This window comes from Terrapene carolina, unplaced genomic scaffold (genome assembly GCF_002925995.2).
Source record: "Terrapene carolina triunguis isolate 2854851 unplaced genomic scaffold, T_m_triunguis-2.0 Scaffold142, whole genome shotgun sequence".
In the NCBI taxonomy this organism is placed as follows: Eukaryota; Metazoa; Chordata; order Testudines; family Emydidae; genus Terrapene; species Terrapene triunguis.
Genome location: NW_020664493.1, coordinates 1,012,641 through 1,038,633, shown reverse-complemented (window position 1 = coordinate 1,038,633; position 25,993 = coordinate 1,012,641). Strand labels below are relative to the sequence as shown.

Sequence of the window (25,993 nt, the reverse complement as noted above, 5' to 3'; positions counted from 1 at the left end):
TCAACACTAATTTACAAGTTTTAAATAATGTCTATTAAGGACCTTTGTCCTATGAGCCATCTTTCTATCTCTGAGCCAGATAGTGTAAATCGGTCTAGCCCAATGTTTTCATTCTGCTCAGAATTATGGCAGGTGGGGAAGGTCGGAATCTAAACATCCCAGGATGGGGGTTTAGACTGGGCCCCAATTGGTTGCTTGCACTTTAGAGCTCTGGAGTTTGCCTGTTCTCTGCTATCCTCATCTGCTAGCAGGGGCAGTCTGAAGAAAGAAGAGAAAGAGAACTTAATAACCTTGCTGCTTTTAAGTCCCACAAGGAGTGGGACTTTGAGCAACCTCACATCAGGGTATCTTTCTTTTGCAAGTACAGTTCACTGCCATAGCATTTACAGAGAAGATAGCAACAACTTTGCTCCCTATATTATATGGGTCTGAGGAGGCCATTGCCTCTCAGAGTATGTCTACACCACAAATGAAGGTGTGACTGTAGCACGGGGAGGGAAACCTGTGCTACCTGTAATCTAGCTAACACAGATTACAATAGCAGTGATGTGGTAAAACAGGCTCGCCCCCTGAGTAAAAGCCCGCTGGGGACTCTGGGAATGTATTGAGGTTGCTAGAACCATGCCACTATATCTTCACTACTATTGTTACTCATGCTAGCTAGATTAAAGCTAGTGTTGGTATGCCTACCATGCTCCAGTCACAACTTCATTTGCAGCGTAGACATAACTTGAGAGGCACTATCTTCACTCTGGTCTAATGATGTTTACACAGAGAGCACAGCCGCCTCTGACTTTCTTTGAACAATCTCTCTTTTATTTCTCACCCATCGAGTACCATACACTGACTATTTAGCTTTATCCTGGTTTAATCAGAACTTCAGTTGTAGTTTGGCTCATAAATCTGATCACTCCAAATACCAATGGCTCAGTCTTCAGTCATAGAGTCAAGCAAGTGTAATTTAACCTAGTTTCTGTCTGCCTATTGCTACAATTCCCAATATTCTTCTTCCTCACCCCCAGGCTCCTTTATTTTAGCAGCTAAAAAGAAATCTCAGATATTTAGATGGGAATAAGAAATGCACCATATCTTTCTATAGTGTATAGAAAACTGCTATAGATGATCCCAACCAAAGCTCCAGATTCAAACAGTGCTGAAGTTTCTAAATTCTGGATCTGGATTTTGCAACTGGCACCTACCTTTAGAATAGACCATACCAAAAACGGAAATACCCCATTTCCCCCTAAAACTTTGAAATCTGTAGCTAGATCTTAATTTTGCAACTTGATTCCATTTCTAGAAATCAAAAAAGGTAAATGAAATACTTTTACTGTCTGTAGAATGCCTAGCATAACAAGGCTCCGATCCTAATTGTGGACTCTAGATTCTACTGGAAAACACATGATATTTTGCAGTTGAAGTGTCTCCTTTCTATAAAGGACTTCTAAGAAGCCTAGGATTTGGAGTACTTAGCTGGTTTGTGGGTTGGATGTTGTAAAGGAAAAGAGATGGTCTAATAAACAAAGTGCAGTGGTGGACAGATCCACAATGGAAAGCTTAGAGGAGAAAAAGTTATGTAAAACATTTACTGTTTCTTGAAAAAAAAAGTTCTGATGCAAATTCATCAATTAAACATTTTCTAATTGATAACGATCCACACTACAAATACCACCACCATGTATGGCACTAGTTGATCACTGTGCTAATAGTACCATCAGAGGCCAAGGTTTGAATCAACATAGAGACTGAACTAGTCTCTTTGGCCCAGATCCTCAAAGGTATTTAGATGTCTAACTCCCATTCAATGTATCGAATTAGGCATCTAAATACCTTTGAGAATCTGGGCCTTTGTCCTTAGAGTTGATCCCAGGCACAAATTTGGGGAAGCTTGGTCTACTGCTGCTGGTGCTCTATGCATAGGCGCTGACTTCCCCTCTTTGCCGTGGGTGCTCGACCACCCCTGCCCTTGGCTCCCCCTCCCCCTCCAAGAGGCCCCGCCCCAGCCCCGCCTCTTCCCCACCCCCATTCCAACCCCTTCCCCAAAGTCCCCGCCCCAACTCTGCCCCCTCCTTCCCCCTATTCCAACTCCTTCCCCAAATCCCTGCACTGGCCCCACCTCTTCCCCGCCTCCTCCCCTGAGTGCGCCACGTTCCCGCTCCTCTCCCCCTCCCGGAGAGTGCTTATGCTGCCAAACAGCTGTTTGGCGGCGGCCCGGTGGGAAGCGCTGGGAGGTAGGTGGAGGAGTGGGGATGCGGCATGCTCAGGGGGAGAGTTGGAAGGGGGGCGGGGGGTGAGGGGAGCTTGGCTGCTGGTGGGTGCAGAGCACCCACTTAATTTTTCCCTGTGGGTGCTCCAGTCGGCGCCTATGGCTCTATGTGATCTGTGGAGATCAATTTTACACAAGCATGAAAAGTTCACTTAAAAACCTCATACAAGTAAAATATGTATTTTCAGTCCCCTGCAATCAATGGAAACCAGGAGATCACTTCTTGAAAAGTGTGCTCTGTTTAACACTCTGTTAAAGTGTGCTCTCGCTGTGACGTTACCAGTCATTATTCAGAGGGGAGTCTTTGCATTAAGCACTGTAAGAAAAATATTGATTCACACATCGCATTCCAATATACTAGGGTTTCTTCTCAACGGACAGAAGGGAAAAATTCAGTCTTGGCGTCTTGCCCTTTCTTAATAGTTTCATGTTCATTTTTTCTGTACTACTGGGTCAGCTTACCAGGGTTGTAAAAATCATAAATGATGGCATTTGCTGGCTGTACTAGACCCATGGGATTGATTTGCTTAGCCCCAAATGACACACAGTCTGGTTTGGATCCATTGCTGAGCTGCAGAAAAAAAGCAAACACAAACAACATTTATTACAAAAAGAGAATTCATGCTCCCCAACCACTCCCCAATTTATTCATGCCTATAGTGTTGGTTCTGCTGAACACTTTTTTTCTGACAGCATGGATGAATTAACTGGCTGTTTCAGCCACAAATGCATAAGGTTGTTCTTTCTCAGGTTATTGAGCGCTTTGAATCAATATGCTAAAGACTTGCTGTTAAAGAATAAGCAGGTTTATTGGCTGTGTACAGCATCGATGGTCTTCTCTTTCTGAGATCCTCAATCCGGAAAGTATCCCTAATCATCAGAGCACTTGCTTTATTTTAAGCATGTGCTTAAGTCCCACTGAAGTCACCCTGAACAGGAATGGAGGCTTAAAGGCTTTCCCAAATCAGGCCCTAACATCCCAAAGTGCCCTGTGCCAATATGCACTGGTTCTTTTATAGAACTAAGGGACAGCTTTAGACCTTTGTTAACTATGTAACTGCATAGGGCCTGTGGCAGGGTGGACTAGGTCCGGAGGCCCCCTGCTGGAGGCCTTGCAGTCCTGCATCACCCTTTCCCAGAATAGAGCGGCGAGAAGTCCTCTAGTAGTCTAAGCAGCCTAGAGTGGCTGCAGAAGAGCGGCCAATCAGAGGGGCTGCGAGAGCCACCAATAAGGGGCCAGAAGGGCCAGATAAAAGGCAAGCAGCAGAGCAGAGCCTTCAGTGGTGTGTGGCGCTTGATGAGGGAGGACCAGGTGTGTGGCTGGACTGCGGATAGCTCACTCCAGACAGCTCACCAGACAGAACTGAGCCCAGCAAGGCTGCCAAAGACTGGATGCCTGGCTGGCTGGATTGAGCAGCAGCAGAGCTGTCAAAAAGTCAGTGCGGGCAGGCTGAGCCCGGAGGACTGAGCACAAGACCTGGCGAGACCAGACAAGAGTACCGAGATGTGCCCTGCTGGTCTGCTAGCAGACTGAGCCCAGGGAGGGCTGCTGAAATGGACACCAGCTGGGTGAGCTATGGTCCCAAACCAGGGCTGTGATAAGAACTCAGGACTGTATATCCCAAAAGCGGGGACAGCATGTGCGGCTCGGCCTGAGGGCTAAGCTGCTGAAGACCAGTTGAGAGAACCACTGGCCGGGGGAGGGGTGGTGCTTGCGAGAGGTGGGTGCCACCCCATTGAAAGAACAAAAAACCAAAAGCAGGCTCACACCTAACCGAGAGAAAGGGGGCCATCCACGAAAGGTGAGTGCCCCCTCCCCGTGAAAAGAGCTGTGTTTGCAGGAACTATTGGCCAGAGAAAAGGGGGCATGCACAAGAGGCGGGTGCTGACCCTGTTACAGTTTATTTACATTTAATGGAGATACACCTATCTCATAGAGCTAGAAGGGTCATTCAGTCCAGCCCCTCGCCTTCACTAGCAGGACCAAGTACTGATTTTTGCCCCAGGTCCATAAGTTGCCCCTCGAGGATTGAGCTCACAACGCTGGGTTTAGCAGGCCAATGCTCAACCCACTGAGCTATCCCATCCCACATATGTTACATTTATTTATGATCCCCACATAAACACAATCACTTTGTCAGCCATAGCAATACTAACATATCTATTTTTTTTCTCATCCAGTTTGGCCCTTGTCCTTAATTATTTCTTTTCTTGCTGCTGCCTTCTGTGTAAATCACCTGCGAGTGGCATCTATGCTTGAGTGTCACTTAAGGAAGTGAAGCATCTCAAATGGCTGAATGAAGCAGTCACCATGTGAAGTAATGCCACAGGGATATCAGGGGCATTGTAGATACCCAGAAGGCAGATAATTTGAGGATGTCCTTGTACATCTCTCTTGTCATGGGCCCTGATCCAGCAAAGTACATATTTAACTTTACACACATGGAAACACACTGTCTGTAATGGGATTACTCTCATGCCTGAAGTTATGCACATGCATAATTGCTTTGCAGGATTCGGGCCCTGGGGCCTCACAAATGTTAGCAATTGCTCTGGCTTGAATGGATTCATTAGGGGCTCTGTGACTACTTTGTTCCAAAGTCCTGGTCCAGAACATAGTATTAATCTTTCTGGGTATTACAAAGCCCTAAAGATACTTTTGAATAAAGAATGGGTATGTCCTCTAATTAATACATGATGGTGCACTGCTGTCTGGGTGGACTAATAATATATGGAGAGATACCTATCTCATAGAACTGGAAGGGACCTTGAAAGGTCATTGAGTCCAGCTCCCTGCCTTCACTAGCAGTACCAAGTACTGATTTTTGCCCCAGATCCCTAAGTGGCCTCCTCAAGGATTAAACTCACAACGCTGGGTTTAACAGGCCAATACTCAAACTACTGAGCTATCCCTCCCCCTACATTAATCTAAGCAGCAGTACCAACAATATACAGATTTAAAAGCTATGCCTCTGAACATACTCTCTTCTTTATAACATCACCTGACGGAAGTTGGAAAAGTCATACAGGATTCACTCACCTCTCCAAAGTAGAGCAAAACCTTTCCTTCTTTGTACTCAAAGTGGTCGATGTATTGGTCTGCAGACTTTACCAACTACAAAAACAGAAACATCGTTTTTACCTTGGTTTAAAATCTGTTTTGGCTTATGCTGGCTGTTTTAAACTGCCTAGCTGTGTATTGTACTGGACTGGTTGATTCTTCCTTAGAATGAACAGTTCCTTCGTCTGCTGTTCCTTTATGTGGTGGAGGACCTAGGCTATTTTCTGGATGAGTATATGGAGGGACTGTTTGCTCATTTTTATTGTATTTTATTTATTTAATCCATTATGAAGGGCATATTGTGAGCATCTAACGGTCATAAGACAAAAGAGTACAAAATATTAAGATTTGAGTTGATTCAAGCAGCCAAACACCATATCCAGCCAGGGACTATTAAAAAAAAAAAAGTCTAGGAGGACAAATCCAGTAGTCATCAGACAAGCCACCTATCAACAAAAGCAATCAATCCCTAACTAAGGGTATGTCTACGCTATGTGATCTAGTGGTGCAATTCACAGCTCACATACCTAGGGCTGTCAGTTAATCGCAGTTAACTCACGCAATTAACTCAAAAATATTAATCGTGATTAAAAAAATTAATTGCAATTAATCATACTGTTAAACAATAGAATACCAATTGACATTTATTAAATATTTTGGATGTTTTTCTACACATCTAAATATATTGATTTCTATTACAACATAGACTGCAAAGTGTACAGTGCTCACTTTATATTATTATTTTTGATTTCAAATATTTGCACTGTAAAAATGATAAACAAAAGAAAGTATTTTTCAATTCACCTCCTACAAGTACCATAGTGCAATCTCTTTATTGTGAAAGTGTAACTTACAAATGTAGATTTTTTTTGTTACATAACTGCACTCAAAAACAAAACAAGGTAAAACTTTAGAGCCTACAAGTCCACTCAGTCCTACTTCTTGTTCAGCCAATCGCTAAGACAAACAAGTTTGTTTACATTTACGGGAAATACTGCTGCCTGCTTCTTATCAAAAATAAGAATTTAAAGTGAGCACTGTACACTTTGTGTTCTGTGTTATAATTAAAATCAATATATTTGAAAATGTAGAAAAACATCCAGAAATAGTTAATAAATGTCAATTGAATTGTATTGTTTAACAGTGTGATTAAAACTGTGATTAATCACAATTAATTTTTAAAATCGTGATTAATTTTTGAGTTATTCGTGTGAGTTAACTGTGATTGATTGACAGCCCTAACTCTTTTCCAGAATGAAAATGTCTGTCCCGATTCTCGGTTTCCTGTTAATTATTCTGCAAACTTTTGAGAGACGTGGGGCTAAAACCCACCCCTTTTACTCTTGTGATAAACAAAGACTCCCAAAGAACAGTGCAAAAATAATAAATTAAATTACAGATGTCAATGAAAGCAATGCTCCTCACCTGCTCAAGTTCAGTTGTGTCAGGTTCCAAGCCACTTAAAAGTGAGAGATCAACTAGAGACATCTTTGGTATATTGGGACCTGTGGACCTTTTAGGGAAAATTGCTGTTAGTAAATGCTTACATTGTACAACTTATGCAGTGTTGCTGTTGCCATATCAGTCCCAGGACATTAGAAACACTAGGTGGGTGAGGTAATATCTTTTATTGGACCAAATTCCATTAATGAGAGAGAGACAAGCTTTCTGTGTAACCTTGTCTCTCTCACTAATGGAAGTTGGTCCAATAAAAGATATTACCTTCCCCACCTTGTCTCTCTACATTGTACATTTACATTTTGTTACAAAGAGGGTCATCTGAAGAGCTTGGCCATTCCTGCCTGGTGATGATGAAACAGATTCTGATTCCTATTGCCAATGAGCACAATCCAAAGCTTTCCTAGAAGCCGTTTATTTAAACTTATCTACCTAGGCAAGTAAATAGCTTAAATTTATGTCTAGAGACTAAATTCCTAAATATGCAACTGTCTGTTGCGCTTTTCTAATGCACTTTAATTCCCCTCTGTCCCAAATTCTTCAGAGTTGGATTATTTTTGTTGAGCCATCCCCAAGAAGCCGGAGATGATGATGGTATGTTACATTTACATGGTGCCTCTCATCAGAAGCTGTTACAATGTGCTTTACAAATGACAGTGGCTCTTTGATAATTCATGCTGTGGTAAACCACAACCCCTTAAATCCACACTGGATTGCAAGTGTGCAGTGCACTGTAGCACAGTTCTGTAGATGTTCTGTTGCTATGATGGGGAGGACAGTGCAGATATCATCACACACCCTAAGAGCCACTGAAGGAGTCTCACTTTACTCATTGCCACTGGCCCTGGTACCCAGTAATGCTCTGGAACAAGGTGAGTCCTAGTTCTCCTCCCACTCTTGCTGCTGCTATTCTCTGGGGGTAGCTAGACCAGGTGGTCACTGCTCCCAAGGCTCTGCGGGTGGCAGTGGAAGAGACAGATTCCAGCAGGGCAGGTGGCCTGATAGAATGGTTGTTACCACCACCCGGCTCTTCTGAAGTGGGGGTTCTCAGGAAGGCCACTGCCATGCTCTCTGGCAGCCCTAGCCTAACTGTGGGAGGAAGCAAAATGGCTGCTGCAACCCTATTCTGTATAGGACACTATGTTCTGCCAGCTCTGCCCTTTCCTGCTTCTTGATTAGCAAACAACAAGACATCCCCTAGGATGTTAGTAGCCATCTTCTTTACTCACTATGGCTACAGAGGAGGTGACAGCATCTCTCTAAAAAGCAGTGCAGCATTATGAACGGGACAGCTGGGGTAGGTACCTTTATACCCATTGCAGCTGCTAATTTACTGGAATAGCTCTGTGGAAGCAGAAAAAGAACTGTCAGAAAAGAACTGCTATGCAAGACAGTTCTTTTTCTGCTTCCACAACTCTTTCATATGATCAATGAATAAAGTGGCAGCTGCCTCCCCTCCTCCTCTCAGGGCGTTCAGTCAGACATTACCAAACAACCCTAGCACTCACAGCAGCAACTTCCCCAAATGTCCATAGCTAAGGCTACATTTTAGTCTTGGATATTTTTAGTAAAAGTCATGGACAGGTCAAGGGCAGTAAACAAAAATTCACGGCCCGTGACTGCATGACTTGTACTATATACTCCTGACTAAACTTTGGGCCAGGGGTGTTCTGAGGGGGACGGTCTGGGGAGCACCATGCGTGCTGGGGGTGGTGGCCTGGGACCCCCGCTGGTGCTGTGGGGGCAGGTGGCGGCACGCAGCCCGGGGCCCCTGCTGGTGCTGGGGGTGGAGGGTTGTTGGGGCTGGCAGGCTCCCTGCTCGGAGCTGGAAGGATACGCGGAGCCAAGGGGGAGGGAAGACCAGGGGAGCTCCCCGCACTGCCCCTGCCATTAGCTCCGGCTCCGCAGCTCCCATTGGCTGGGAACCACAGCCAATGGGAGCTGAGGGGGCGGTGCCTGCGAGGAGTTGGAAGGACATGCTGGCCACTTCCTAGGAGCTGCAGGGACATGCCTGCCACTTCCGGGGAGCGCCCCCCCCCGAGGTAAGAGCCTCCCCACACCCCAACCTCCTGCCCCAGCTCTGAGTCCCCTCCCACACCTAAACTGCCCCAGCAGCGGCAAGTGCTGCTGGCCCAGGGGCTGCCTGATCTGCTCGGGCAGCCCCGGAGCCAGCCGTACCGGCCACTGCAGAAATCACAGAGGTGACGGAAAGTCACGGAATCCATGACAGACACGCAGCCTTATCCATAGCTAATGAGCATATGCACATATTCCTGTAGGAGGCTCCAACACAGCAGCTGCAGGAGGACTTCAATGAGCAGCCAAGCACCCACAATGCAACACTGATAGGCACTTTCAAAGTGCCCTTTATTATACCTTGATCCCATGTGGTACTAAGTGCCCTCACCTCCCATTGTTGTACGCAGGGTTGTTGTAGCCGTGTGGGTCCCAGAATGTTAGAGAGACAAGGTGGGTGCGGTAATATCGTTTATTGGACCAACTTCTGCTAGTGAGAAAGACAAGCTTTCAAGCCACACAGAGCTCTTCTTCAGGTCAGACCTGTGTGGCTCAAAACCCTGTCTCTGTCATCAACAGTCCAATAAAAGATATTACCTCACTCACCTTGCATCTCACCTCCCACTGATACATGTACAGAACAAAAGCAAGTTACAAAGTCCTGCCTAAAATTCTGAGCTGCCACTGCTTAAAAGCCACCATTGCACAGGAGGAGAGTGAAACAGCAGCCTTAATAAAGGCCCTTCTCACCCATTGGGTTCCAGTGCCTCTACTACATAACTACCAGTTTCTCTTCATTCCCATGGTTCCAACAGAGCCAGGGGCACTGAGAGCCAGACCTTCCCCTCTGCTCTCCACACAACAGCAAGAGAACGTGGTCTATCTTTGGAGAGGCACCGCCAGCCAATAGTAAATGGACTAGCTCTTTTCCAGGGCATTGATGAGTGTGAGGGAGCGGGGGAGAATATGTGACATCCACAGGGAGAAGGAAGTTACTCACACGGGGCACAAGCCAACACTCCGTAATCTGCAAACTACACTAATCCCACTGAGGTTCCCCCTCCTCTTTGGTGTAGATTATTGAGTTTTTGTTGTTTACATATGCTGAAGTGCAACCACCTCTGAGGTGGAAGGCAGCAGCCAGGTGAATAGTTGGCATACAATACAACTATGGGGATATAAGGCAGGAGTTAATTTTTGACCAAGAACACAGGGGCAAAATCTTACATTAAAACAAACAGACAGACAGACAAACTATTCTTTAATGTTATGCAGAGCGGACAGGAGCTTGGTGCTTAAGATCTTGTGTGAATGGCCCATACCCCATACACTGCATGGAAATCAGCTTTACTGTCTTGGAAGACGAAGAGCTGAGCCACCAGGCCAGGATTTGAACGTGTGCTTCCAGAAAGACAACAGATGGCAGAAAGATGTATAAGACCAAGACTTCCTAACCAAAAGTGTGTCATCTCACTAAGAAAGTCCCTAGTCCCAAACCTACCTGACGCAGACTTTGTATCGTAATGATTCTGTTTTACCGGGAACAGGCACCTCTCTTTTCCTTCTGTTGCGGATGTCAAACCATTCTATCTGGCTCATGGGCTCATCTCTTCTTGTTTCCATCGCATGGTCCTGCCCATAATCATAGTCCTCTTCCTCAGCGTCCAGAGCACCTGGAGGTGTTAGACACAATCAGACCCCGGCAGACTGGGATGAAGAGCTTGCTGATTGCTCTCCTCTTTGCACTTTGTGAGGGATCAGCGTTGACTCCTGCCACCTCCACTGCTTTCATAAACCTCACTTTCCTCCGTCTCATTATCTCATGTATCTTTTAAATTAAAGCTTAAAATAAATGCCCGCAATAATCATCATTATTTTTAATTTGTACGAGAGTAGCACCTAGAGGTCCCAGCTGAGATTGGGGCCCCATCTGTAAATACACAAAGAGAATTCCTGCCCCAAAGAGCTAACAATCTAAGGAGAAAAGACAGACAACACCCAGTGGAGGTGCTCCAACTGAAGTAATTTCAGTATAATAAATAGCTAAAAGACAGACACAGGAAATATTATTAACTCTTTTTGGGCGGGAACCATGATACACAGAGATATTAAGTCATTTGGCCAAGAAGGCCATCCTTGCTCTCTAGTAATAACTAATAATAATAATAATAACATAAGTATATTTATTAAGCACCCTCCAAAAAGTCTCTTATAAAACAATTCTTAAAATATTACCAATTAAACACCCCACATGTAATAAAAATACAAATTGTCCTGAAGGCACGATAGTATAGATCTTTCTCCTTTCCCAATCTAATCAGTTAAAAAGTCTATACTATCAGGGTTTAGCCAAATTTGCCACCATTAAAAACAGGTGCTCTGTTTTCTTTTCACGTACTTGAATATTTGACGTTCCCTTCCATTTCAACTTTCAGAATCAAGTCATTACAGGTGTTGTTCTCCGTCTCAACAGAATAATATATTTTTTGTATCTGAAAAAAAAAAGAGAACACCCTAAAAGCTCCTTTAAATTACAAAGAATTTAACCAACCAGGTCTGCAGCAATTTATCTGATTCTGCACATACTGGAAGTTACATGTGATCAGGGAGAGTGAGAGAGATTCCACAGAAACTAGTTTCAGGCAGGTTTGTACTTGGTATGACTCAGCCATGCCTCCGATGCAGCTACCAGCGCTATCGCAGCTACCTTGCTTGTGATACTTGTGTTAGCCCAATGAGAGCTATCGCGAGTCTGTGTGCATGAGCAGGGGAATCACACCCATAGCTCATAATGTAGTTATAGCTACAGATTATCTCCTGATGACTGTAGTGGATACAACAATGACAGACTGATGTGCAATATTCAAAGACCTAAATGGCCTGGGACCTACCCACTTCAAAGACCCCCTTCCCGTCCCCCACCAGCAGCGCTCAGTGGAGGTGCACAAACTGAAGTAATTTCAGTGTAATAAATAACTATCAGGCTGTTCTCCATGAGGCTCCATAGACTTTGGAATTTTTCCCCGCAGCCGGGTCCAAAACAGGCAAAATCTGTGACCTTCAGGGCACTCTGCATCTATTTTCCTGGGATTTGGGGGAGGGCAGGGATGCATAAGGACAGGGTCTTACGCAGTATGGGGTATTGATTGCTTTGCTTAGTTACTGTTAGGCAGGATCTGGGAAGGGGTGAGGCTGCCCGAGGTTCCTTCCTGCACTGTGTGTGATTGGAAGTGATGGTGGGGCAAGCGCCTACAGATGTGAATTAGTACCGTTTTCTTTTTGAAAGAGAAAAATAAAATGAAACTCCAAGCTCCATCTTACACTCAGCGTCCCATTTCCTTTGCCCTTTACCGTCACTTCAACTTTGCTTCCGAGGTCAAACTGCAAACCAAACCAAACAGTAGACATTTAACATTTTGGCCATTATTCACGTTGTCTTTTTCCTGTGATCCCTGAAAGTCTTACTTGTTGTCTGGGACCTGGGCAACCTGCACCATGTTAGGTGGTGTTCCCCTTTTGCCATAAGTGAGGGACTATAGGGGTTCCTCCTCCCTAGTGCAGGGTTGTAACAGTTCCCTAACTGTCATTCAAGGAACTATGGGGCCTGTCTTCCCCACCTCACTAAAGTGATCCCTTCAGCAGGAGTAGGGATCCTTTTTCCAGGCCCCACTGCATTGTGGGTCAGAGCAAAGGACATGTCTTAGCCTCTTCCCTCCCCTAAGATGACCCTGAATGGACAGAGGACTGCAGTGGTCCTTCCCATTGGAGAAAAAGCAGAAATCTGAACATCTGGGAGAGGCAGAAAGGTGCCTATAAGTGCTAAATATTGTTATTACACAGAAAAAAGGCTGCAACCAAAGTATATCAAGGTTGCTGAGAAATGAAAACATTCCTTCTGTTTGCAAACTAGGAAATATCACAACTTAGAACAATAAGGGTTGAGTACCTGTAGTTCTTCCTGAATCTGGACATTGTTACTATTCAGGTTAAAATAGTGCTTTTTGTGCCTTCCAGGTAGGTTTAATGCAAGGTTCAGAATGGTGGGATCACTTTCTATAGTCTGTATGCTATACTGTGACAAAGCTTCCAGGGCCACCACTGTATCCTGTGTGAGATTGAAATACAAATGAACACCAGCCACACTGGAGTCTTTCGGCAATAACAAAGTGCTCTAGTCACATGCCTTTCCTTGTAAGTAACTCCTCATTCAGATGTCTCCTTTTTAGATCTCTGTTCCTTTGAGGTTCTCTCTTTGAAATCTCCACATGTCCGCTCACTCCCCTCAATCCATTCACCTTATTTTCCAGATTCTTCTATCAACATTTTGGACCAGATCCGCAGCGGGTATAAATCTTCATAGCTCCATTAAAGTCATGGAACCCTCACTAACCCATATTGTTCCTTTCCGAGGGCCAAATTCTCAGGTGTTTACTTAAGGACCTCAGGACTTGGCTCACTGTGGGCTTCAAATCAAAATAAGCAACTTTCTACCAATGGAAAATCCAGTTTCGCCCCATAACATTATGATCCTGAACTGCTGTAAAAGACTACCTGGTTGGACCCATAGAAATATTTATCTTTCCATATTTATTGGACACATAGGGTTTTATTTACAGTACTTTCCCCCCCACTCCACTGAGCCTGAAAGCCAGATACCTGTGTAGAACAGTATCCGCCACCATATTTCCTTTTTTCTGTTAACCATGTAGCAATAGGTTCTGCATACTTGATATCCTTCTGGAGTAATGTCTGAAGTAATGCGTAAGCGGTAGCCTCTATAGAAACTGCATCTTCACCATTTCCCCAGTAGCGCTGTTGCATTGCTGAAACAATGACTCAGTCTTAAATCAATTGGGGGAAGGTATTTTCCAAAAATTACTTCAATTTAGCTCAATTTAGAAAAATATAGGTAATTTATTTCATAGTAATGATTCCACCCAAGAGAGAGAGCCACCACCACTCTGACGATATACATAAATAAGTATAGGAAGCAAAGGTTATTAAAAAGCCAGATTTCGAACAGAGTTTTGACTTATCCCAGCCATTATAGTGTATTGATCAAATGTACCCAGTTGTTATAGAGTACTGATCACAAGGTATGCAATGCCAACTCAGTGTGGTGCTAAGATTGCTTCTGGGGATAGCTTAAAGGTAGAATTATTATTCCAATAGGTCTAGAATTAATAATCTGCATACTACCTACATTTAATCATGTTGGCCTTGTTGCACCTGATCTTTTTTTTAAATTATGTTGCAACAGCGCACAAGGACTTTGGTTGGGAAGAGTGCTTTATAAATTGAATCATCATTGTAAGAATAATTATTAGTACCTGCATCGAGTGTAGAAATTTCTCTTAAAATTTGTTCTGCCCGTTTGGCTTCTGAGCTATCGTGTTTCACAAGAGCCAGAGCATAGGCAGAGATTGCAACTGAGTAGAAGTTCAGCTGAGGTGAGAGTTGTCTATGCACGTAAGCGACAGCTTTTTCAATGCCTTGTTTCTGTGGAAATAAATATGGATCAGTTTGAAGGGTGGTACAAAACCAATGCAAAGGTAACACTGATTTGAGTTCCAATGAATTATAACAACACAACACAGCTATTTCTAAATTAAATTGAATGGGAGTGAGGTAACCCTAATAACTGTGGTTAAGAATAATGCAAAACAATTATATTTGTTGAAGATTTTGGCAGGGAATAAAATGATTTCTGATATGAGCACTGGCTGGCCTATGCTAAAATAGATGGGCTATTTGAGTTGCAATTGCTCCGTTTACAAGGAGTACAAAATTCTCATCAGAGACTCCCTGCCACATACAGCTGATTTCTGGGGGAGAAGAGGAGGCACCTTTAGCATCTGATTGCAATGGTTGTGGCACCAGATCCTAATTTTCTGGGAGAGGAAGGCTTTGAAGACGATGCAGGCAGTAATGTGTGCAAAAACAAGATACTTCAAAATGAATGTTTGTCCAATGTACTGAATTTGTAAAGTGCTGGATAAGTGCTAAACAGCATTGTTTGGCCAAATCCTGAGTTTATTACTCAATTTTTACTTAGTCCTTTCTCAGACAAAACTGTGTGTTTGCCTGAATGAGGACCTCAGGATCTGGGACTATTAATTATTATTAATTATTTATTATCACTAGGGTCAAATTCAAGACAAATTAAAAGATATACATTTTCACATAATGCCTAATTAAACTGTGGAATTCATTGCCACAGGATGTCATTGTAGCCAAAAACACAGCAAGACTAAAAAAGGGATTGGGCATCAATATGGATAACAAGACTATACAGAGATATAATAGTTAATTCTAACATAGGCTCTGAGAGATTAAACTTTATGATTCAAGGGTTAAGCCAGTCTCTAATTATTAGAGTTAGGAGGTTTCTTGCACCTTCCACTGAAGCATCTAGTGCTGGCCACTGTTAAGTCTGGCTATTACTATATTCCTCTGTTCCTGCTTCCACCTAGAACCATGATTTTATTACCTGACCATGGATTACAGAATAATTATTGTGTTTGAAGCTCAAAGGACATGGCTTTTAGTCCTGGCTTCATTTTGTAACAATATTTTTAGTGCTGGTTTCCAAGTTTACCCATCTGTTTAATGGATAACAGCACTTCCATCCTCACAGGGGCATAGTGAGGACTAATTCATTTAAATGTGAGATCTTCAGATGAAAGGAGCTATAGAAAAGCAAAGTATCATAAGCACACCACTGACTATGGCCTGGTTCCCCCAACTGGTGTAAAACCACATTTCTCTGGGCCCACTGTTCCTCTTGCACTATAGAAAGAATTCACCCCAAGGAGAGCAAGTAGTGATGCTGCCACCTACCTTCCCTCTGGCTCTGACCTGGGGGAGGGTAGCTTTAAAATCTGCTAGGGGCTTCAAAGAAACTTGCTAGTAGAGGCAGCCAAGGGGATGCATTGAATCAATGTGTCTTCCAGTCACATTGGCCTGTACTATGTGCTTTTGGGGATCTGCAGTCTCCCCACAGTGGAGAAAAGGTTGTGATTGTTTTGCACTGCACCAGCCCAGCAGACTTGTGGACACTGGGGTGCTGTGACTGTATTTCTCCCAACAGAAATTAGAGTTGAATATGTCCCAAGAAGCGTAAGGGTGGTGCCACAGTGGAAAGGCAGCCTCAATAGTGAAGATGAGGCCAAGGACATGCTCAGGAATCTCTATGCCGCTAAACCGAGTGCAGCACGCATGCCAGCACAAAACAAATGCACGTAAAAAGAGAATGAAAGATTTAAGAAGAAAAGAAAAGCAGGCTTCTTACCACCTCAGAAGACTTAGAGTCATCGAAAGCCCCCAAGGCCTCTTGCATAGCGATGGTTATAAAAGCTGTCAAAGCCAAATGTTCTTCAGCTTTCCCAACTCCACCCTAGAAGGTTAATCATGGGAAAGCTTCTAAAGCATACATTTGTTTTATTATTAAATTGAGCAAATCTAATTTTATTTCTTTGTATGAAAAATAAACACAACCACACGGTCACACATTTGTTGCTAATACACCCACCCTAACATCCTTCTCCATTCTCCCAGCCACACTTTTTTTCTATCGTATAAGTATTTTTTTCATTCATAGATTCATAGCTTTTAAAGTAAAAAAAGACGATTGGATCCTCTACTCTAACCTTCTAGAACACAGGCCTTTACATGTTCCCCATTTACTCCTATACTGAGCCCAATAACTTGTCTAAAGCACACTTCCAGGAAGGCATCCCGTCTTGATTTGAGGACATAAAAGATGAGAATCCACCACTTCCCTTGGTAGTTTGTCTCAATGGTTTATCACAGTCCTGGTTAAAAATGTGTGCTGTATCCCTAATTTGAATTTGTCTGGCTTCAGCTTGCAGCCATTGATTCTTTTTATGTCTTTTTCTGCTAGATTATAGAGCCCTTTAGCACCTGGTATCTTCTCCTGATGAAGGTACTTATACACTGTAATCGAATCACTTCTTGATCTTCTTAATAAACTGAACTGATTGAGTTCCTTGAGTCTCTCACTGTGAGGTGTTTTTTTTCCAGCCCTTGACTCATTTTCTGGTTTTTCTCTGCACCTTCTGCCTTTAGAAAAAGTCCTAATTCCTCCCCAGGCTGCCTCAAATACTCATCCTTTTAAAGAGTTAAAAATATTTTGCTGCAAGAGCTGTTGATTTTTCCCTCCCCACACACAATTATATGGGAAGCAAAAGATAAAAGTCCAGAATCAGGGGAAACAAAACAAAACAAAATAAAACACGTGGCCACATCATCAGCTGGTATAGTCCTAAGGATTTCAATAGCGTGACACGATTTACAGCATTTGAGAATCTGGCCCATATGGGAACAGGTTCTTATCATTTTCAGTGACCAACCTGCATAAGTCTGTCCATCACTGGGTGAGGGTCACGGAATGAGCCATCCGCCTGCTGTTGTCCAAGCAAGTAGGAAACAGCTTTGTGTATGTAACGGTCTTCGACACTGATGTATTTTCTGCACCTTGTGAGCACTTTAGCAATGAATGCAGTTAGCCTGTATAAAAGAAACTGGTTTCATTTTCTAAACTCATTGATATTTGTGGTTTGCTAACACGAATTAGTACTGGGGCTGTCAAGCAATTAAAAAAAATAATCATGATTAATCGCTCTGTTAAATAATAATAGAATACCATTTATTTAAATATTTTTGGATGTTATCTATATTTTTTAATATATTGATTTCAATTACAACACAGAATACAAAGTCTACAGTACACTCAAAAATAATACAATGTAAAACTTTAGAGCCTGCAAGTCCACTCACTCCTACTTCTTGTTCAGCCAATCGCTCAGACAAACAAGTTTGTTTACACTTGCAGGAGATAATGCTGCCCACTTCTTATTTACAATGTCACCTGAAAATGAGAAGAGGTGTTCACATGGCACTTTTGCAGCAGGCATTGCTAGGTATTTATGTGCCAGGGCTCCAGCAGCGATTCTATTGTGATTAAAACTGTGATTCATCGTGATTAATTTTTCTGAATTAATTGTGTGAGTTAACTGCGATTAATCGACATCCCTAATTAGTATGTCAGAAGATTCTGATACAATTTTGCACAAGCTACCGCTATGTATAATGTTGACCAGTCAATGGCTAGTTACGGGGCAATGCCGAAAGATATACGAGGCATCCAGAAAGACTGAAGAATCTCAGTGCAATTCATACCTTAGGGTACAACACTACTCACTACCACACTGGGCCCAGTTCTCTTCTGACACTGGTTTTTCATGAGTGTAAAAGATAGAGATAGATATACAAAAAGATAGAGAGAAAGACAGAGACAGCCTCATGTACGATGAAGCCTGGTTTACACACCAAGTTGCATTGGTTTAACTAGCAGTGTGAATTTCTATTGTTTTAGTTATACCAGACAACCCCCTGTGTTTATACCCTTCTTGCATTGATGAGTTTAAATTAAACCAATATACAGGGGTGAAAGTGGGCCGGTATGGCGTACCAGTAAGAAGCTGGTACTGGCCCATATGCAGCTGACGCTGCCCCTTTTGCCCCCTCAGTCAGCAGCCCTGGGCCCTTTTAAATTGCCACTGGAGCTCCGGGAGGCGCGGGCCAGGCAGAGCAGATGGGCTGGTTGGGGGAGGCTGACCCCCCAGTCCTGCCCCTTCTGCTCGAGGCCCCGCCCTTTCCACTCGAGGCCTGGAGCCGGGCCCCCTTACTGGTTAGTGTTTCATATTACTTTCACCCCTGCCAGTATAAGCAGTTTTAAATATATATAGAAGTGTCCGCCCAGGTGTTTGCACTTCTTATTAAACAATGCTTGCACGTGCCCACGTAATTACATCGGCATTAGCTGTTCACTGAAAGTTGTTCAGAAAAAAAGTCTCACTTTATTAATAATAAAAACTATTTGGCCATAAAAAGCCAAAGAATCAAAGTTTAGGCACACAGACTTGCATCCATATATTTGCAAATATGTGCACGTGTGAAGCCTGCTCACATAGCTGTGTATGTAGCTAATTTATCTGTGTACATATTAGATGCACTCAAGTATATGGGCGCAATTTGACAATTTGGCCCCAAAAGCCAGCAAGTAAACTTCTGATGCACTATGTGTGACAACATTGGCATTTTAGAATATAAAACAACAACTAAGGCTGATTATGACGCATACACTACCATGTACTGCTGGGAGTTGTTTTGAATGCTCCGTAAGAGCCATCCTCCTTCTGAAATTCAAGAAGTCTCGTGTAACCTGCATAAACAAGCAATCAAATATATTGGGTAAGAATATTACTGTACATGGACTTGTATTTTTGCACTTTGGGCCTTTACATGCAACACCTGGATTAACATGGAAGTGCACTCCACTGCTTTTGTTTGCTCCTCATAAAGGTTGTGTGTGTATGATTGTGACAGCAGGCCCTTTGGAATAAAGTAGAGGAAAGGGAGCATGAGTTTTGTTTAAGTCCTGCCTTGATGGGTCTACTTGGGTTGGCATACGGGCATCAATATTACAAACATTTGTGGATACCAAGGAATTTCTGCCTGGTGGGTCCCTGAAAATCCATCCCCAAGTACTGCCACTTTCTTGAGCAGCTGTACAAGGGGTTGAAATAAGACACAAAAGAGGCAGTGAGGTCCAGCAGGTAGGACACAACTGGAAGTCAGGAGATCTGGGCTCCATTCCCAGCTCTGTCATTGACTTGAACAGATCACTTCATTTTTCTGCACCTAATTTTCCCACCTTTAATGTGAGAGTGATACCATCCTTGTAAAGTTCTTTCTGATCTATTGATAAAAGGCACTGTAGAACTATGTTTTATTAATAATAATTAATCACCAGTAATAGAATAGCATCACGTTTCCTTGGGGGATTTTAGATAAATACAACTACTAAGAAAAAGAAACGATGCTTGACCAAACACCTCAGGTTCAAAGTGTTTCTGTTTTCCAGTCAGATGCGTGCAACACATTCTAACATACTTCAGGTTTGTGTTGCACTCTAATTCATTGTTAAGATGCACAGAAGCCAATGACGGTGGGAACAAATTATTCTGACGAGGCCCTTGGTAACAGATATACAACAAGGCCAAAGATCTCCATTCAGCTAACTGCCAAACAAAAGTCTATTTTCCATCATTACTCTTAATGGATGAGATTCTGTGCTGCGCAACACAGCACTCAGAGCCCATGGAGGAAGGTGGATAGGGTGGTGTTAAGTCATTTGTATGCCCTCCCAATTCTGGGACGCTCAGCAGGCCCTGACGTAACACAAACTTCCCTTGGGACCAGTGTAAGTTATGGCAGCCTGTCATCGGCTACCTATGGGTCACAGCACTGCCCGGATCACCGCAGCCCCACATACTACAATCCAGGCCTGCCTGCACCCCTCTCACCTCCAGGATCTCCCAACGTGTAGCCAGCCTTTGCTGCATCTGGGGCATTTAGAGTCACTCTGGCTCTTTGACCCAGTGTAAAGGTGCTGGAGCGAGGGAAGGGTTTGTCTACACCAGGAGTGGGGTGCGGGAGGGGGTGAGGGCTCTGTGTGGGAGTGCAGGCTCTGGGGTGGGGCCAGAAATGAGGAGTTCAGGGTATGGGAGGGGGCTCCGGCCTGGTGTAGGGAGTTGGGATACAGGAGGGGGTGAGGGCTCCAGCTGGGGGTGCAGACTCTGGGGCTGGGCTGGGGATGAGGGGTTTGGGGTGCAGGAGGGTGTTCCGGGGTGGGAGGGTGCTCCGGGCTGGGGGGGGTTGGGGCACAGGAAGAGGTCTGGGGTGCAGGCTCCAGGTGGCGCTTACCTCAAGCAGCTCCCAGAAGCAGCTCCAGCTCCTATGCGGAGGCACATCCAGGCAGCTCTGTGCACTGCCCCATCCGCAGGCACCTCCCCTACAGCTCCCATTGGCCGTGGTTCCCTGCCAATGGGAGCTGCGCGGAGGAAGCATGAGGCGCCCCCTGGCTGTCCCTATGCATAGGAGCTGGAGGGGTACATGCCGCTGCTTCTGGGAGTTGCGTGTAGCCATGGCACGTGCAGAGCTGGGCAAGCCCCAACCCCGCTCCCTGGCAAGAGCTCGAGGGTCAGATTAAAAGGTCTGATGGGCCAGACGCAGCCCATAGTTTACCCACCACTGGTCTACACAAACACTTAGTTTGCCAGAAGCTGGGGTGTAACTCTACCCCGCGCTAGCCTGCCGCTCACTAAGCGTCCATGTGGACTCTGCTGCCGTACACTAAAAGTTCTGTAGCACACTTCAACCTACGCTGCTTTGAAACAGAAGTAGATCAAAGCGCACCAGGGTCCACATGGATACATATTGTGCAGCAGGTTAGTGTGGGGTAGATTTACATCCCAGTTTGCTTATGTAGACAAATCCTGAGTTAACTGTTGGCTCCTAGGCTGAGTGAGGAAGTGAGACCTGCCAGCAGAAGATGGGGCAGAATAAGATGACAACTGGCCAGAGACATGGATTGGTTTCTGGCACTGAAATCTATGAAAAAGAGGGCTAAGATTTTAAAACACTGGTGATTTCAGGTACCCCCATTTTTTGGTCCCCATGTTAAGGCACCTTAAAAGAGATCCATTTTCAAATGGCAGGCACTCAGCACTTTCTGAAAACCAGGCTCTTTAAGGTGTCTCAGGCAGGATGCCCAAAATGTGTGGCATCCTAAAATCATCACTTAGTGTTTAAAATTTTGGCCAGCAGTCTTGAGCTAGCCTTGCTTCCTACCAGCCTCTGCCTCCTAGCTGGTATAGAGCCCTCAAGCTGCCACAAACCCCAGGACGTTTGTGAGTCTCCAGCTGACAGCCATCAGGCAACTGTCCAATTGCCTATGGGGTAAGCTGCAAAAAGCAGTTTTCTTTCTGCCTGTGGGTAACCCGAAAACTGTTGTGCAGAATCTTCCCGTATTTCCCATATTTCATTGTCACAACTGAGTTGAGACAAACACAAGGAACTCCAGCCCTAGGCTAAATTCTGTGGATAGTTAGAAGCTCTTGAAAAAAAATCTTGGGCTTAGAATGAAAGTGCCGCCTTCAAACACATTCAGGATCCCCAGGCAGGAACTGCTGTTAATGGCCCCATTGGCTCACCTTTACCTGGCTGAGGTGTGTCATGTCCTGCACAAGGGCTGGATCCCTAGGCAGGACTAGCCATATTAGTGTTACTAGATTCATATATACTTGTGTCTATGGTCAGCTGACATAGAATCGCAGAATTGCCAGGCTGGAAGGGACCTCGAGACGTCATCAAGTCCAGCCCCCTGCACCGTGGCAGAACCAAGTAAACCTAGGTGATCCCTGACAGGTGTATGTCCAACCACTTCTTAAAAACCTCCAACGATTGCAATTCCACAACCTCCCTTGGAAGCCTGTTCCAGAGCTTAACTACTCCTTTACTTACTGTCTTCTTTATAACAGCCTTTAACGTATTGGAAGACTGTTTTCAGCCCCCCCCCCCCCCCCCCCCGGTCTTACTTTCTCCAGACTAAACATGACCAGTTTTTTTAAAAAACCTTTCTTCATAGCTCAAGTTTTCTAAACCTTTTCTCATTTTTGTTGCTCTCCTCTGGACTTTCTAATTTGTCCACATCTTTCCTAAAGTGTGACACCCAGAACTGGACACAGTTCTCCAGCTGAGGCCTCACCAGTGCTGAGTACAGTGATACAATTACTTTTTTTGTCTTACACATAACACTCCTGTTAATACATCCCAGAATGATATTAGCATCTTTTGCAGCTGCATCATATCGTTGACTCATATTCAATTTGTAATGCACTATAACCCCCACATCCTTTTCAGCAGCACTACTGCCTAGCCAGTTATTCCCCATTTTGTAGTTGTGCTTTCTGATTTTTCCTTCCTAAATTAAGTACTCTGTCCTGGTATTTACTGAATTTCATCTTGTTGAATTCAGACCAATTCTCCACTCTGAATTCTAATCCTGTCCTCCAAAGTGCTTGCAACTCTTCCCGGCTTGGTGTCATCTGCAAATTTTATAAGCATACTCTCCACTCCATTACCCAAATCATTAATGAAAATACTGAATTGTACCGGACTCAAGGCTGACCCTGGCAGGACCCTAGTAGATATGCTCTCCCAGTTTGACAGCAAACCATCGATAACTACTCTTTGAGTATGGCCTTTCAACCAATTGAGCACCCACCTTATAGTAATTAAATCTAGACCACCTTTCCCTAATTTGCTTATGAGACTATCATGCGGCACTGTCAAAAGCCTTATTAAAATCAAGATACATCACATCTATTGCTTCTCCCCATCCACTAGGCCGTAAGCCTGTCAAAGAAGGAAATTAGGTTGATCTGGCATGATTTGTTCCTGACTAATCCTGTTATCCTCCACACATTTACAAATTGCTTGTTTAATAATTTGTTCCAGTATCTTACTAGGTATCGAAGTGAGGCTGGCTGTGCTATAATTTCCTGTTTCAGAGTAGCAGCCGTGTTAGTCTGTATCTGCAAAAAGAACAGGAGTACTTGTGGCACCTTAGAGACTAACAAATTTATTAGAGCATAAGCTTTCGTGGGCTACAACCCATTTCTTCGGATGCATATAGAGTGAAACATATATTGAGGAGATTGTGTCCTCATTTCACCCCTTTTTAAAAACAGGCACCATGTTTGCCCTTCTCAAGTCTTCTGGGACCTCATCAGTCCTCCAGGAGCTCTCAAAGATAATTGGATATATGGATCAATTTCAATATTCATATTAGAGTGTGTTTGGCTTATAAGCAAGTACAGATGGTAACCATATATATCTCTCTGCTGTAATAAAGACACAACAGGAATATGTTTCACCACAATATAATTCTTGTAATGGGAATATTTCGTTAATAGCTATTTATTTAAGGGGATAAACTGTAGGTGTGGTTCTATTCTGCATGTTGCACAATGACAACTCTGCAGTAAGGTTTGCAATATCTTACTTCATGCCCAGTCTTATTTGATAGCCTGTAAAAACTTAAAAGGGAATTGCTGTGAGTGCAGGGGTTATAGTGTACCTAAGAACTGGCATCCAGCGATGGAGGGCTGTAGCTTTCTTCAGGGGCTTGTGACAAATGATGCTACCAGATGAAAGCAGGGAAAAGTAGCTTTGGATCATCAATAAAACAAATAACAAGCTGGAGAAATTTGATGAGCTGGGGACATTTTTATAGCCACATTTGAATTAATTTAAAAGACACCACATACTATATACTTATGTAAATGCATGGCCCAGCAGATATTGCGTGGCAGCAGTGTCCACATGGACATTTAGTGCACGGCAGGTTAGTGCAGAGTAGATTTACACCCCAACTTGCCGTGAACTAAGTGTTCATATAGAGAAGCCCTAAGTAGCATTCATATCACTGGGAGTTCCATGCCCGTACAGGAGTTGGGGGGAAGAGAAACCCCTAATTATATTAGAAAAGGTTTGCAGAATACTAATTAACCAAAAAGAGTCTTTGGGTCAGAGCCTCAGCTGGTGGAAATTGACACAACTCCATTGACTTGGATCTTCATCAGTTCACAGACAGCTGTGGATTTGCTTACACCCTTCCCCTTTCATTTTATAAATGTATGGAATTTCATTAGTTCTTTCATTATCATCCTGGCAGGTGAATGTGCAGATTTTGTGCCTGGTTCTGCAAGTTAGTTAGAATCAAGCTCAGTCCTATGTCTAACATCAATGTTTACTCTACAATGCAAAGAGAGAACAAGTAAAAACAGTTTTGTTATTTGGGGCTGGGGGGGGGGGCAAGAGGAGGAAGAGGCTCCACATACCTTGTGCAATCATGTTATGGGCTTCTTCTTTCCTTTCAGGTTTAAAGTTGATCCACTGTTCACTTGCATCCAGGTATTCAATGGCATACGTTGCTGGAGCCATTGTCACCATAGTTTGCTCAGCACAACCAGTGGGCACTTTGATAAGCTTATCAATTCCAGCTGGACTGAGACAGTTTTGAATGGACTCACCCATTATATCCCCTATATTGGCAAAAAAAAAAAAAAGACCAAAATTATTGTATTAAAAGGTTGGAAAGGGTAAAAAATAAGAGTAAACATAACCCTAAAATAACTGATTATAGGTGGGGCTAGTAGCACTGCCGATTATTAAGGTTGCCCAACAGTTCCCATTATAAGATCCTGTTTTCAGTTGCTTATAACTTTGCCCAACTTTAACTGCTTGGTTGAACTTTTCCATGCCGGGTGTCTGCCTCAGGCTGATTTATTTATTTATTCTTAATTTCAGTCACAACAGTTCAGCTATTTCCAAGAACAAGGCTAGGGAATAATGTTAAAAAATTCTGACCAGCTTTTATTTCAGAAGTTCTAGCACTCCCCATGCTTTGGAGCAGTGACTTGAAATTTGGGGTATGTGTGTGGAGGGGGGGTGAGGACTTTGTGTCAGTGATATGCCTTTTGCCATGACGGTGAAAAATCAGCCCAAATTTGGCCAAGTTATAAGCCTTTGAAAAATCATAGTTTGCACATGCTCAGTAGATATTTGTTATATCTTCAGTTTCATTCCCTGAAAATTCCATCTAGACTGGGCATAAGCCAGCCCAGGGTTGAGCAGGACTTTCCCTGCAATTGCAGTTCTGCGACCCTAAGCACACCTCTGCGCCAACTGGCAAATGGTTTAGTGTTCTGTAACAGCAACTCTGAGCAGGCTTGACAAACTCATTGCACCTAGCAGACAACTTTTACAGTATTTATCCATAAAGAATGTCATGTAAGGCTTCTCATAAAGGCTTATTTTATACTGTCAAGTATCAGGGGGTGCTGTTGTTTTTATTTTATACTGATCCTCATAATCATCGTGAGATATATGTACAGATGGTATTTAAACATGTTGTGTATATGTACTGAAACTATGTTTTAAAGTCTGTCACTAACCAAAGAAAAAAAACAGGTTTCTTCCAGACAGGAGTTAGAATATATATTCACCTGTCCATCTTGGTTCACATGTACATTAAGTATTATAAGCCAACACAGTGGGAGACCAATTTAAACATGAAGTCAACAAGAGGTTGGGATGTCATTGGAGACTAAACCACAGGGGGTTTCTGCTGTCTCTGGGGGCAAAAAATGAACTTTGAAGAATACAAAATGAATGCAAGGAGACCTTTTGTTATCCATTCACTGAGGAAAACCCCTGGCAGAGGGAAGGTGCTTCATGAATGCTTGGATCCTGGTTTGTCA

The 25,993-nt window shown here is 43.7% G+C and overlaps 1 protein-coding gene across 1 annotated transcript in view; it reads right to left on the bottom strand.

The window, feature by feature from the left end:
- LOC112119334 (complement C4-like) overlaps positions 1 to 25,993 on the bottom strand; it is an 89,068-nt gene that overhangs the window by 11,929 nt on the left and 51,146 nt on the right. Inside the window, exons 24-36 of the mRNA XM_026653662.1 lie at positions 24,572 to 24,775; positions 18,972 to 19,047; positions 17,174 to 17,330; positions 16,093 to 16,197; positions 14,132 to 14,300; positions 13,458 to 13,624; positions 12,748 to 12,906; positions 12,123 to 12,182; positions 11,200 to 11,293; positions 10,303 to 10,474; positions 6,753 to 6,840; positions 5,307 to 5,381; positions 2,729 to 2,837 (exon numbers count right to left, since the gene is read on the bottom strand). Coding sequence (XP_026509447.1) covers positions 2,729 to 2,837; positions 5,307 to 5,381; positions 6,753 to 6,840; positions 10,303 to 10,474; positions 11,200 to 11,293; positions 12,123 to 12,182; positions 12,748 to 12,906; positions 13,458 to 13,624; positions 14,132 to 14,300; positions 16,093 to 16,197; positions 17,174 to 17,330; positions 18,972 to 19,047; positions 24,572 to 24,775 — 1,635 coding nt within the window. The remainder of the gene's footprint in view (positions 1 to 2,728; positions 2,838 to 5,306; positions 5,382 to 6,752; positions 6,841 to 10,302; positions 10,475 to 11,199; positions 11,294 to 12,122; positions 12,183 to 12,747; positions 12,907 to 13,457; positions 13,625 to 14,131; positions 14,301 to 16,092; positions 16,198 to 17,173; positions 17,331 to 18,971; positions 19,048 to 24,571; positions 24,776 to 25,993) is intronic.